Genomic DNA, 14,160 nt, shown 5'->3' with positions numbered 1-14,160 from the left:
TGACTGAGCAATATCCCAGCTGTGTCAGCTCCCACTCCCAGGCAGCTTGACTTGCAGACAAATGCACCAGCTATTTTGTGTGTGCTCTTTGTTCCAGGTTGCAAGATTGAATCTCACCCTTGCGAACGCAAGACACTGGAGACTGTGAAAGAGCTGGCTGGGAACTATATGTGTTGGAAAGGGTCAAAGAGACCAAATGCAGTGCATGCATCTCTCTGCCCGTTTTACAGGTAAGTCAGCCAGCCTGCTCTCTTGAAGTGAGTAGTGCACATAGAGTGAGAGTGCACACACACATCCATCGTTAGGTATGATAACTTGTGTTTATGATTTACTGTAACTTTATATTAATATTTATATTACAACAGCACCTAGTGGCCCCAGCTGAGGTTGGGACAGGCTCTTTACATATACATAGAAAGAGACAGTTGTGCCCTGAAGAACATGCAATCAAACCAATTGGTGAGAGGGGAAACAGGCATGGAGAAGCAAAGTGACTTGCCCAAGATCACCCAGTAGGTCAGTGGCAGAGCCAGGGATAGAACCCAGATTTCCAGGCAGATTGCCTTGTCACTGGACCATCCTGCCTGTTATGTAAACAGCCTCATTTATGTATTTCACACAATTCTCATTTGTGCAACACTTGCTTATATTCTGTTCAATAAAGAGAGTGGATAAAACCCAGATACTGTGTTGACACTGAAACAGGGAAGTCCTTTTATCCGTGTTTAGTGGACCTGAAAGTCCTGGGAGACTCTGACCTATTGAGAGGCTTCAATAACTGTCTGAAAACAACTCTCACTCTTACTGAAGCAAATATTAAGGAGCAGGGTTACAAACAGAGAGGTATGTTATCAGGGCAGTGGGAGTGAGTTGCACAAGGAAATTCCTCTTGCGCTGAGGTGAGGACGTATCTGAAAGATTGTGAAACTTGTCAGATCCTTAACGACATCAAATGCCTTCCAAAAGCTTCATTACTGTAGTTTGTACAATAAGTGAAATAATTTTAAAGTGACCTGCAAAGGAAAATGTAGGTTTGTGCTCTTTTTTTGTTTGTTTGTCTGATGTATAAAGAGAGCCTGAATGGGGAGGGAGGCAGAAGAGGAGGAATCGTTGGTGTTTTTTCCCTTGCTTGTTTTTTATACTAGAAATTCAGGCCTTGTCTACCCTGGAAAACATTGGGAAACTAGTCAGATTATGACACCAGATACCAAGGAAGTGAAATTTGGCTCATTGAGCTGGGAACCTCTTTTTATTTGGGCTGTCCAAAGTCTCAGATATTTTTTTTGAACTCCAAATGTCTAACAAACCCCTGGAAGGAGAGATCTATTAAAGGTTGAGCATCCTTTCCTCTTTGGTTAAGGGCTGAGAAATGCTACACTACACTTCTCTAAGCCCCAGTGAGTCCTCCAGCAAAACTAGGAAAGACTAGACTCGACAAGGCTGATATTTCTAAAGTCTTTTTTAAAAAAAAAAAAAAAAAATCAGGAATCCATCCACCTTTTAATACAAAACTCTCCTACGCCCTTGCATGTTATAAATAAGGCTATGTTTTAGTCACGGGTATTTTTAGTAAAAGTCATGGACAGGTCATGGGTAATAAACCAAAATTCACAGCCCATGACCTGTCCAGGACTTGTACNAAAATCAGTAAAAGATTTTTATTAACCCTTTAAACTCAGTCACAATCTCCCTCCTGTCTTCCTTTCTGCTACAGAGAAAGAGTAAACTATGCCAGGTTGATACCTGGTTGCAGATGGAGCCAAGCAGGGCCAGTGCAACCATTTAGGCAACCTAGGCGGTCGCCTAGGGCACTGGCATTTGGGGGGCATTTTCTTTGTCAGTGACCGTGGCAGCCGGATCTTTGGCTGCCCTGGTCACCGCCGGCATTTAGGCGGAGGGAGCTGGGGCAAGGGAGTGCGGGAAGGGTCGCCTGCAGCAAGTAAGGGGGGATGGTGGCATGCAGGGGAACTCTTTGCCCCAGCTCACTCCTGCCCCGCCTCCTCCACGAGCACACCATCATTGCTTCACTTCTCCTGCCTTCTAGGCTTGCGGCTCCAATCAGCTTAGGTGCCGCAAGTCTGGGGGGCGGGAGAAGTGAAGCAGCCACGGTGTGCTCAGGGAGGAGGCGGGGCGGGGGTGAGCTTGGGTGGGGAGTTCCCCTGCATGCCGTCCCTTAGTTCCCCTTACTTGCCGCAGGCAGCCCTCCCCGCGCTCCCCTGCCCCAGCTCCCTCCGCCTAAATGCTGGCAGCGACCGGGGCTGCCGAAGATGCAGCCACCGCGGTTGCTGCCAACAAAAATGTCTTCCCCCCAAATCTTAGTGCCCTAGGCAACCGCCTAGGTCACCTAAATGGTTGCACGGCCCTGCAGCCAGTGGGAGCTGCAAGGATTGTACTTGCAAGCACAGGCAGCGCGCAGAACCCCCTGGCCCTTCCGCCTAGGAACTGCAGGGATATGCCGGCCACTTCCTGGGGAGCCCCCCCACCCCCAGCCCCCGAGTTAAGCGCTGACCGCAACCCAACCCCTTGACCTAGCCCTGAACCCCCTCCCACACCCAAACTGGTGCTGCTTTTCAGGCAGCCCCTGAGCCAGCCGCATCAGCCCCTGCAAAAGTCACAGAATCCGTGACTTGACACGCAGTCTTAGTTATAAACAAGCAAAAAAAAGGACACAAACATCATTTATTTTTCCCTTCCAGGTCACCTTTAAGATGAGATAAATGGTTTCAAAAACAAGATCAATTCACTCACTGATCTCATGTGGAGGGATTTTTAGGGGTCAAGAATTGCTTCCTAGTCCAGCCCTTGCTCTCATATTAACTGGTCAGGTTAGAGCTGGTTGGAAACCAGAGGTTCTGTTTCATGGGAAATTGCAACATTTGTTTTTATTTGGATTCAGAACAAAAAGTTGATATTTCCCACAGAATGAAAAGTCCAATAAATGTCAATTCAGAACTATTGAAATATCTGATATTGTAAAAATATTATAATATAAAGTATTTTAATTCAGCCTATAAAATAGTTAGTAGTCTAAACAACGTGAAGCAAATTGATAGTCAAAATGATTTGTTGCAACTTTCTCACATCAAATTTTAATTCGGTCAGAAATCGATCGTTCCCACAAAATGTTTCAATTTTGATAAAACTGCATTTTTTGAGGGAAAAATTGTCTAGAACTTTGACTCTTTGGTCAGCCTTGCAAATGCCTTGTTAATCTTTTAAATACTTAGTCAGTCCAGTTTCATGTTTTGTATCAATCTTTCTATCTTAGTTGGAAAAGAGTCTTAATAAAACACCCGGCCAGATGCTACCGAGCTACATGTGCAGGTAGGACAAGATCTTTCTGAAAAATCTCATTTGCAGTCTAAGAAAAAAAAGTGAACTAAACTCAGGTGATTATTTTTAAACCACATTCAGTTCCTGAGCAAGGATTAAAAAAGCAGGTATCATAATTCTTAATGGGTATTAGTGAGGAACTGACCCTTTACCAGTCTTTCATTAAGCACTAAAGAAAGGAGTGAGATTTCTTGTTTCCCTCATGTTCTTGACCATGAAATCATTCTGCTGGCTTAAAACACTTACCCTCAGTCTCTCCCTTCACTCCTGGAGGAACTGGTTCACCTTTAATTAATCTGAAATTCTTCTTGTTCTTGTTTGTTGATAATAATTCGGGAATGGTGCGATTCTATTGTCATCACCTGCGTAAGCCAGCAAGAAAGTATTGCATTAGTTTGAGGATTGCATTGCTACCAACGTGGAACGTTTCTGCTCAAGTTGTAGCTGAGTGAGATGCCTTCAGCCATGTAATTTGGAACCATCAGTATCATTCATTTAAGATTTCAGAGTTGTAGCTGAGTTAGTCTGTTATCAGCAAAAACAACGAGGAGTACTTGTGGCACCTTTGTTAGTCTCTAGGGTGCTGCAAGTACTCCTCCTTGTTTTTTCATTCATTTAGGAGGGAACCTGACACTTAGTAGTTGTGTAACTTGGTTTGGTGGTTGTGTGGGAATAGCTACTCTAGTTGATTTACCAATATGACAGACCACTCAGTGGTTCAAATCCTGGAGTGACCTGATTGCTTTGTTTTCCTTGAATGCCCTTTGAAAATACAGCCTCGTCGTTTAAGCCCCCTGATTCAGAAGGGAAATGGAGATTCCTCAATCTAGCAAAATTTGTATGTGCTGCGCAAGCAATGCAGTAAATTCTGGAGGAAAGGGTAGGATTGGAAAATGAAATGGATAACTCCTAAACTGTTGTTCTGATACTGTCCATGTGTGGTGTCACCATGCTGTGCTATGGGGACACACCATAAATACAGTCCAGCAGATGAAACATTCAGTGATAGTGTTCTGGACTGCTTGCATTCACTATTTCTCATGGTAGCTCTTGAGCAAAAAGGGAATCTGAACAGAATGGGCCAGATTCCAATCTCTCCTCTCCTGGTGTGAATCTGGAGGAACTGCGCTCCAGCATTTCCCTGATGTAAGTGAGTTCACTCCACAGCAATTCAAGTGCAAGGTGGCAAACCACACTTAGGAATGGACAGTTTTGCAGAACCGATACTGAATTGTAATGTGGTCTTACAAAACCGTGTTTACAAAGATTCGGCTTTTTTAAATGGTTGGCGCTGCCCGTGTCAAGAGTGGATTCTTTCAAGTGTAAAGAAGTTAAATTTAAGAAATTACTGAGTTCTGCTAATGGAGTTTTATCTTTGTACATTCTTAATACTCAAGCAAAGCTACACAGACATCACAGCCTTACTTAACTGTGCTTTACTTGAGTAGAGAGAGACCATTCTGCAAAGTGAGGGAAAATTACTTTCCAACTGCCCTGGAGCCCATCTGACTCTGCATACGCTCAAAACACGTACAGCTAATCTACTGTGTAGCATGACTGTATTTTCTCTCTGGACCCAACCCAGGCTCTCTCCTCCTTCTGTGGTGCTTTTGCAGATCCCTGCGATTCCCAGCCTTGTCACAATGGAGGCACATGCATTCCAGAGGGATTAGAAAGGTACCACTGTGTGTGTCCTGTTGGATTTGGAGGAGATGCCAGCTGCGGTATGTGGGGTCTAAGCCTGGTCCACTGTGCGGTGTTAGCTCTTGAATCTTTTGATTGGGACCATCCCTCTGCAGCCTGCCTCCCTGTAGCAGCCCTGGTATAGGATTATAATGCAGTTTGCTGGATGGAGTTGGGGCTGACCACTGCCTTTTAAACCCTGCTGCAAGGCCTGAGTTTGTTTTCCTACTGCTTGATACAGGGCTGTAGGGCAGTCAGTGACTGGCACTTGCTGACTGAGGACGTTCAGCTTTATCTGCTTTTCCAGGGGATGATGCTGCCTGCTCGTTCCTCAGAGCCCCTGTGGCTGCAGGAGGCACCAAGAAAGGAATCCCAACAGTGGTGCCAATTGAGATATTTCTGGGAGGTGGCAAATTCCGGTCTACCCCCCAACCCCCCCGCTACCCCTCATAAGAACCCTGTTCTGATCCCTGCTTGCCTCTTCCTCCCCCTCTCCCCCGAGTCTCCTTCAGCTAGGAAGTGTCTCCTCTCTCACACCACACCGTGCATGAGCCTCTACCACCAGGAGTCCCCTGCACTGTGCCCTAAAAGCACAGACTCCCTGTGTGCTAGGTCACAACTCCATTTGGCCAGGCCGCCCCCCCATCTGTCAGGAGGGGCAACTGGGTCAAATTTCATTGGCATTGCGACCACGCAGCCTGAACGGTGTGCTCCAGCAGCAGCTGTACTGATTTTGTACAGGACCATTGCATTGAAGCGGTCTAGCCATGCTGCTCACCCCCTGTCCCACGAATTTTGCCTGTACAACTTTGATCAAGTGCAAAAATCTGTGTGTGGGGGGGGGGGGGGGGAATTTGCCATGCCCCCCAACCCCCAGTAGGTGTCAGAGTCCCACTGTATTCAGAAACCTCTGTGTACTTGGTCTACAGCAGGGATGGGCGAACTATGGCCTGTGGGGGGGCTGCATCCAGCCCTCCAGAGTTTTAATCTGGCCCTCGAACTCCTGCCAGGGAGCGGGGTCCGGGGCTTGCCCTGCTCTGCACAGCTCCTGGAAACAGCATCATGTCCCCCCTCTGGCTCCTACACATAGTGCAGCCAGGGGGCTCCGTACGCTGCCCCCACCCCAAGCACTACCCGCACAGCTTCCATTGACCAGGAACCACAGCCAATGGGAGCTGCAGGGGTGGTGCCTGCAGACCGGGAAGTGCACAGAGCTGCCTGGCCACACCTCCATGTAGGAGCCAGAGGAGGAGATCTGCCGCTGCTTCTGGGATCTCCTCAAGGTAAGCGCCGCTCAGAGCATGCACTCCTGACCCCCTCCCATGCCTCAATCCCCTGTCCCTCCTGCCCTCCTAACCTTTCAGTCCCAGTCCAGAGCACCCTACTGCACGCCCCCATCCCCAGCCCCACCCCAGAGTTTGCACTCCCAGCCAGAGCCCTCACACCCCACACACACTCCAACCCCCATGCCCATGAGCCACACTCCTATGCCCATGAGCATTCATGGCCCGTCATACAGTTTCCATACCCAGATGTGGCTCTCGGGCCAAAAGGTTTGCCCGCCCCCCATCTACAGCCTCATTGGGGCTCCTTCCATCTCAGCTTGCAGGGAGATCTGGAAGCACGGCATAAGAAGTGGATTCTGCTGAAAGAGGGGGACAGCTGAAGTACCTGTGCCTTATCTCCCCAGCCCTTCCCTCCCCTCCCCTCCCTCAGATCCCTGCAGAACTTCCCTGCACATATGGGCCAGGGATTAGTGATTCTGGGTGCCCAACTCGAGAAACCTTAAAGGAGCCTGATTCTCAGAAAATGCGGAGCACTCACCCCTTTAAGTATCTCAGGTTGTATCAAAAGATGCCCTAACCACTGGATGACTTCCTGGAACGTGTTCCTCAGCCCTTTGAGGGTTTTGTGGCATCCTACCAAAGTGAATGGCATCCTGAACATGATTCTCCTACTGTACAAAACATGTTGCCCAACAACTAGTTTTGTTTTCTTGACAGAGAGGCATAGGCACCGACTTCTTCTAGTGCCAGTGGGTGCTCGACTTCACCCCTGCCCCGCCCCCTCCCACTCCCATTCCAACTCCTTCCCCAAAGTCCCCGCCCCAACTCTGCCCCCCTCCCTGCCTCTATTCAACTCCTTTCCCAAATCCCCGCTCTGGCCACCTCTTCCCCGCCACGTTCCCACTCCTCCCCACTCCCTCCTGGAGCTTGCTACTGCTGTTTGGTGGTGGCAAGCACTGAGAGGGAGGAGCGGAGAGGCGGTGCACTCAGGGGAAGAGGTGGTGAGGCAGGGGAGGGGACCGGGGAGCTTGGCTGCCGGTGGCTGCAGAGCACCAACTAATTTTTCCCAGTGGGTGCTCCAGCCCCGGAGCACCCGTGGCAGCGCCTATGCAGAGGGGCTCTGGGGTACATTCTCTCGCCTTCAAATCATTGGGATTGCAGAAGACCCACATGATGTGCTTGCTTATTTTTTGCATTACATGCAGTTACTCGCTTCCTTTGCTTTCAGCACCGAAGCTGAGTCTGGAATGCAGTGTGGATCTTCTTTTCCTGGTGGACAGCTCATCTGGTACCACCTTGGAGGGATTCCTGCGCTACAAAGCCTTCCTGAAAAGGTTCATCCAGGCAGTGTTGAGCAAAGACTCCCCAGCAAATGTCGGCGTGGCCCAGTACAGCAATGAGGTCCAGATCCCTATCAAAGTGGGTGAGTACAAGGATGTGCTCAGTCTCATGAAGAATGTTGACACCATGCGTTTCAGCGGAGGGGGAACCTTCACCGGCAAAGCCCTTCGGTATGTCACGCAGCATGGCTTTAAGAGTGCTCCGGCTTTCCCAGACGTTCACGACGATCTCCCGTGTGTGGTTATCTTGCTTACGGATTCGGAGTCCCAGGATCCTGTGGTAGAAGCAGCTAAACATACCAGAGGCAGAGGGCTCTTCCTAATTGGCGTGGGCAACGACTTCTTAAGAGCAGAACTGGACGAAGTGACTGGGAATCCAAAGCGGACTGTTGTCTATTCCAACCCCCAGGATCTGTTCAACAAGATCCCTGAGCTGCAGAAAAAAATCTGCAGCGTAGACAGTCATCAAGGTAAGGCCTTGGCTATAGATTGTAGTGCACTGATGGAGTCACTGGTCGGGGGAGTTCAAGATTTAAGGTGCAGGGTGGTTAAAAGAATGAATTTCAGTTCTCCCAAACAACAGTGGTAAGGAATCCAGTGATACTGATCCAGAATACTGATCGCTCCCCGGACCTTGAGAGCTAGCTTATGTCAGGGACTAGAGAGGCTGAAAGCACAGAACCCCTCCCATGCAAAGACCAAGCACCACAGCCGCCCTTGCAGCTGGGAACATAAAGACTGCTGCTTCCTCGTGCACCGGTAGGCACAAATCACTCAAAAACCAGTAAGGAGGGGTTGTGGTTCACTCCCGACTTCTGTACCAGCCCAGAGAGCTGGCTAGCCAGTGGGCCAGTGGTTTGGGAGGGCTCATATGTACCAAGTATTATGTGCCGCCGAAAGGGGTAACTTGCAACATGTGAACTCTCTATCTGCAGTGAGGTTAGGGAGAGGAAACGCAGCCCCTAAGGCACCATCCAAGCTTCTGCAGCTCTAGTCTGCCCCCAACTTGTGGGCCTGGAAGCTGGTGAGCTATTTCACTGGTCAGTGCAGTAAAGAACGCTCTCCAGTCACAGGATTTCACTCCCTTTTCTTCAGGGACTCAGTTATTTCTTCAAAATAAAACTGTTTAATACAAATTCAACATCTCAGCTATGAACTTTCCCTCTGATCCAGACTCTTCTGCAGGAGCATATTTACTCCCTACATCTACCTGGGCATCAAGGCAAGCCTCTCTGCTCCCTTCCCCTTCCTAGCCTGCTCCCTGCAGGATTATGGTCCACAGGCTGCCTGCCTGGGAGCCACATGTAATCTGGGATATTTCCACTGCTTCAGAGACTCCCGTAGGAGTCTTCCCTGCTCCCTGAAGTTCTCTTGCTCAAATGAGCTATTTGCTGCCTGTTAAGAGGACTAGATGATCTCCAAGGTATCACCTGATTCCTGGCTCCACTGCTTTAGCTGTGGGGGGAGCTCATCAGACACAGGTGAGGCTGAGTCCATCTCATCTTAAAAGTGTTGGCCACTCTGTGACAGGGCCTTAACAGCACAGTCTAGCCGTAAGTAATTAATCCTTCTAACATCCCTCGGAGTGAGGGAAGTCAGAATTATGAGCTCCATTTTATGGATGGGGTAACTGAGGCACAGAGAAGGTATGTATCTTGCCGAAAGCTTCTAAGGGAAGTCATTGTCAGAGTCTAGAGCAAACCCGAGTGTCCTGGTTCCTCCAGTTATGGGCTCAGACCACAGGGCCAAGCCTCTGACTGAAAAAGGAATACCCTTGGTACATAGAGACAGAAGGCGCATGAGGTAATATGTTTTATGAGACTAACTTCTCTTGGTGAAAGAGACAGGCTTTTGGGCGTAGGCAGAGCTCTTTGTCACATCTGGGAAAGGTACTCAGGTAGTCACAGCTAACTATGAAGTAGAACAGGTTGATTAGCATAAGTAGTTAACACATATAGTAAGAGACCATTGGAGGTGAAGGATTTGGCTCAGAGCAGTGTAATGAGTGAAAAGAAACTAGACATAAAATCTAATGCAGTAGTGCTTGTGTTGATTGTATAGCTGGGGATTATCTTCTCTAGCTGTTCCTTTTGAGGGGGTGGTACATTCCTTTAATAACGAATTGTGAATTGCAATCTGCCATTCCTCATAATGCTGTAGTTCATGACCCCTCAGTAGTGATGTGTTTGCCTAAAGCAGAAGCAGGTGCCTCCTTTGCTTGGTCAGTCATGACTATATTCTGAAAGGCTTAAAGTTTGCTGTCTCCTTTCCAGACTGCCAGTCCCAGTCTCTGGATCTGGTTTTCGCCTTGGATGCCTCAGCTGGAGTTGGCAGGGAGAACTTTCTGCGGCTGAGGAACTTTGTCAGTAGCAGCTCCCTGCAGTTCAATATTAATCGGGACATCACCCAGATAGGCCTTGTGGTCTACAGCAGCAGAGCTCGCACTGCATTTGCCCTGGACGCGCATGTCACCAGCTCTGCTCTCCTTCAAGCCATCAGCCAGGTGCCTTTCCTTGGTGGCTCAGCCTCCACGGGCAGAGCCTTGCTTCACATTCATGATGATGTCATGACTGTTCCGAAAGGGGCAAGGCCTGGGGTGAGCAAGACCGTGGTTGTGATCACGGATGGGAGCGGCACCGAGGATGCAATTGTTCCAGCTCAGCAGCTGCGGAGCAATGGTGTGTCAGTGTTTATTGTCGGGATTGGGGATGTGCGGAGGGACACGCTGCTGAGGATTGCCAGTTCTCCCAACTACCTGATACACGTTTCATCTTATGATGATCTGCAGAATTACAAAGACTTTATCATTGAAAGAATATGTGAAGGTGAGATGGCTTTTGGCCTCCCATTCTCAGTTCCTATGGTGTAGCCAGTGCCTGCACCCAGAAACCAGCTGTTAGAAGCCTTATAAAACAGACACACACAAGGATCTCACTGAGCCCCCGTCCAGTCCATGAGGTTTGATTTGGCTAGTTTGCCAGTTGTGGTTGCCTGTTGTAATCCTACCTGGGTTAAATCGGCTTCACTCTGTGTGTTGGAGGCACAGGAGAGTTTAAATCTAGCTTTCAGTGTGTAGGATGTCACATACTACATACATTGCAAGGTATCCAATGCAATGTTTTTACTGGGGGTATGAAGAGGGGACGTATTTCAAAGCAGCTGGTGACGAGTTCTTCATGGGTCATGGGAAAGGTTCCAACACCTGATTGTGTGAGTCCTCTACCCCACCAGGCTTTGGCAAGATTTGGATCCAGATCTGAAACTTGCAGGTCAGTCCCATTATTTCCTTCCTGTTGTCCCCTGTCCATTTGCTGCTCACGACTGACTGGCTTGACCTTATCGTTACTGGCCACTGACAAACCATCGTAGCTTCAGGTTGAACATTTAGGTGGGGCGACTGTAACTTGCCTTCATTACAAATGGTCCCCATTATTTGGGTCACTTTTGCTAGTGCTCTCAGTGTTCTGCTGTTCAGTGAAGTGCTGCTGTCTCAGGGCTCACGTGCACACAGCCTGGGGCACTGGAGAAGGGGGAACACACAGAAGGGGCTAGTCCATTAAATGAAGAGCTCTCATAAGCACACAGATCTGATATGGACAGAAATTTATTTTCCTTTTATTTTTTTTTCTCCTTTTTTTTTTCTGAATAGGGAAAAATCCTCCAGGGAGCCAGTAGTAAAGCCCCCATTGCTAACTATGGAATGGTGTCCTCTTACGATCAAAGGAAAGGGGAATAAAGGAATAACGTTCAGCCTTCTGGGGTGTTTTTAAAAAGCTGTTTCTTTGTATTTTCTTATGAGATGTACAGGTGGGTGTAAAGGTAATGACACAAGTGATCTAAAGAGTGAGAGGTGCTTTTATTAAGCAGGAAGAATGCAGGTGTTTACTGTAAATTAGTTCTAAGAACATACATAAATACTTGATGTTTATACCCATGTACTTAGTGCCATACTTTCAACAGGCCCTGATGGTTGGCAGGTGGGATTGAACCTAGGACCTCTGGAGCTAAATGCCTGAGCCTCTACTGCATGAGCTAAAAGCCGTACATGGCTCTTAGCTAAGGCTGTCGAGCAAACTCATTAATCTCTGTCTCTCTAAGTGGTCTTGGTGGCACTGGATGGAACAGAACACCACACCCAGGAAGTGTGTGGGCTACACATGCATCTCCATTGAAATGATTTAGGGCCTGATCCTGCAAGGTGCTGAGCAAGTCAATAGTGCTGCTTGCAGGAGCTACTCAGCACTGGGCCCTTCTATGGCATATTTTTATACAGGGTGAGGCTCAATTTATTTTCTTGCCATTTCGCTGTTTTATAATGAAGCCCTGTTGCCAGTGCAGGCGAATCCAGTGCTTTGAGATCTGCGGAGATATTTATCATCAGCTGAATACTCAATGGAAAAACGAGGATGATTAGGTAGGATGGATGGTCTTGACTGGGCACTAGACTGGGACTTGAGAGATCTGGGCTCAGTTACCACTTCTGCCACAAAAGTCCAACGTTGATCTTGGCAAACGTCCCTCGTCTCCCTGTGCCTTAGTTCCCGGGCTATAAAATAAGAATAATTCTTCCCTGAAGGGATGGTGTGGCTATCAATCCTTGACTACTTGGGAAGTGTTGAGCTACTGCTAGATGAGGGCCATGTGAGTGCCTAGCCAAAGAGAGAGAATAACACTTCTACGTCCAGTAACTGCTTTGAAGGTCAAGCCTTTCGATAGATGGGAAATGGTTCTATTGGGTAATTCTGTTGTGGGAAGGAATGAACAACCTTTTCAAACCGCTGCCTTGGCTGAGAGAGATGGCAGATGTGCTAATGCTTTATGAGCTGATAAAGTTGAGATGAAATGGGATTAAACTCCACTTGGAAGGCGGTTAGGCTGAAATGATTAGAGATGGTCAGAGAAACATTCTGTAATTGTGTGAAAGCATCCAAGATCAAAAGAGTCCCAGATGATCCATGTTTCATCTTCAAAGATGCACTTGCCTTTATCCAAGACAGGAGAGAGTGCTTAAAAGCTGGCCCATCGGGAAGTTATCGTGTGGGCTGCAAAGCATAATAACCAGCTCCTCTTAGAAGGGTCAATGTATTCTGTTTACCAAGCAGATTCCTTAGGAATGTGTTGCTGGCGTTAAACTGATGTAGGTTAAACACTAATTAATGCTGAGGGGAAGAAGGAGAAAGGACTGTCAAATTCTCCCCAGCTTTGTCTGTGGGGGAGAGAAGGGAATGTGATGATGCAGAGAGAAATTTGGGGGCATGGCAGATTGGGGAGGCTCTGATCAGCTTTATGGTGAATCACCAGTGTGCTGGGGTAAGTGAGATGGAAGCAGATTGCAATGGATGTTTGGGGGTCCCTGCTGCAAAAGAAGAAATCTTTCTCTTCTGTGTGCTGAGTGTTTATGTTGCTTGCCTGACCTTCACGGTCAGTTGGTTGACTTTGGTGGGAGTTTGCCTGAGTAAAAACCTCAGTGTTTGACCTGGAGTGTAGGTGTCTCACTGGGAGATTGCAGGCCCTAAGATGAAAGGATGCCCTGCAAGACAAGTGAGTCTTGCTTCCCCCACTGAAGAAATGAAATGGCTTAAGTTCCTAAGAGGAAAATGATGTTTACTTGAACTGGTTGGTATGTGGTGAAACAATTGGTGCTTAGGCCATTTGCTAAGGCCATGGCTAATTTTCTGTTTGCACATGAGAGCAAACTTCTGTGAATTCCTACAATTAAAATTACATCCCGTGGACTGAGACAACATGAAAAGCTTCTCAGTCACAACCTGCAAATTCCTCCCTGCCTAGAGTCTGGGATGTTTGCACAGCGTGTAACAGTGCGACCCTAAAGACCTAGTCAGCACCCTCTGTTCACTCAGTTTCCCTTTAAAGACGAGAAACTGGGAAAGTCGGTAATTCCTCAGGAATCCTCAACACACCAGAAGAGAGTGGATTGTGACTGTGGGTAAGCAGTGTGATGTAGCTGTGTTGGTCCCTGTTAGAAAGACACGGTGGGTGAGATAACAACTTTTACCTCACCCATGTCTTAGTCCAATAAAAGATATTACCTCACTTACCTTGTCTCTTTGATTGTGGGTGGCACAGTACAGGGTGACCTTAAAGTGCCTCTTCTCCAGAGTTGCTTACCATTAGGGCATACAAAAGAGAGGGAGCCACAGGGTGTTCATGAGTCTGTGTAGGGTGACGTTGCTAGGGCATAGCACTTTACTAGAAACAAGGGGGAATCTTGCTGTCTCTGTGCAGTTTTAATAGCAGTTGATGTGCAGCAGAGAAATATGTATTAAGGGTGAAATTCTCCCATGCTCGGAGAAGGCTGATAGGGTCTATGTTTGAGGTAAGTTCCACTTAAGCTCTCAGACTTTTGCTTAAGTGTTCGCTAGGCCTTGGCTGTAGAAGAGAAGGTGGCAAGAGTCAATGATTACAGAGTGGGACCACAGCATTTCCTGAAGCTGAATTGCAGCTGTTACTCACCTGTGCTGGTAACTGTTGTTTGTAGTGCAAGGCTGGGAACAAGG

The 14,160-nt window shown here is 47.9% G+C and overlaps 1 protein-coding gene across 3 annotated transcripts in view; it reads left to right on the top strand.

Annotated features, from left to right (window-relative positions):
- Positions 1-14,160, top strand: part of VWA2 (von Willebrand factor A domain containing 2) — a 61,821-nt gene that overhangs the window by 43,070 nt on the left and 4,591 nt on the right. For 2 of the 3 annotated variants that reach the window (XM_032764165.2, XM_032764166.2), the window contains 5 exons: positions 98-230; positions 3,269-3,324; positions 4,950-5,057; positions 7,531-8,112; positions 9,916-10,467. In XM_032764165.2, the coding sequence (XP_032620056.1) occupies positions 98-230; positions 3,269-3,324; positions 4,950-5,057; positions 7,531-8,112; positions 9,916-10,467 (1,431 nt within the window). The remainder of the gene's footprint in view (positions 1-97; positions 231-3,268; positions 3,325-4,949; positions 5,058-7,530; positions 8,113-9,915; positions 10,468-14,160) is intronic. The other variant, XM_032764167.2, reaches the window with a different exon arrangement.

Source organism: Chelonoidis abingdonii, chromosome 15 (assembly GCF_003597395.2).
Source record: "Chelonoidis abingdonii isolate Lonesome George chromosome 15, CheloAbing_2.0, whole genome shotgun sequence".
Classification (NCBI taxonomy): domain Eukaryota; kingdom Metazoa; phylum Chordata; order Testudines; family Testudinidae; genus Chelonoidis; species Chelonoidis abingdonii.
This window is presented reverse-complemented; position numbering and strand designations above follow the sequence as displayed.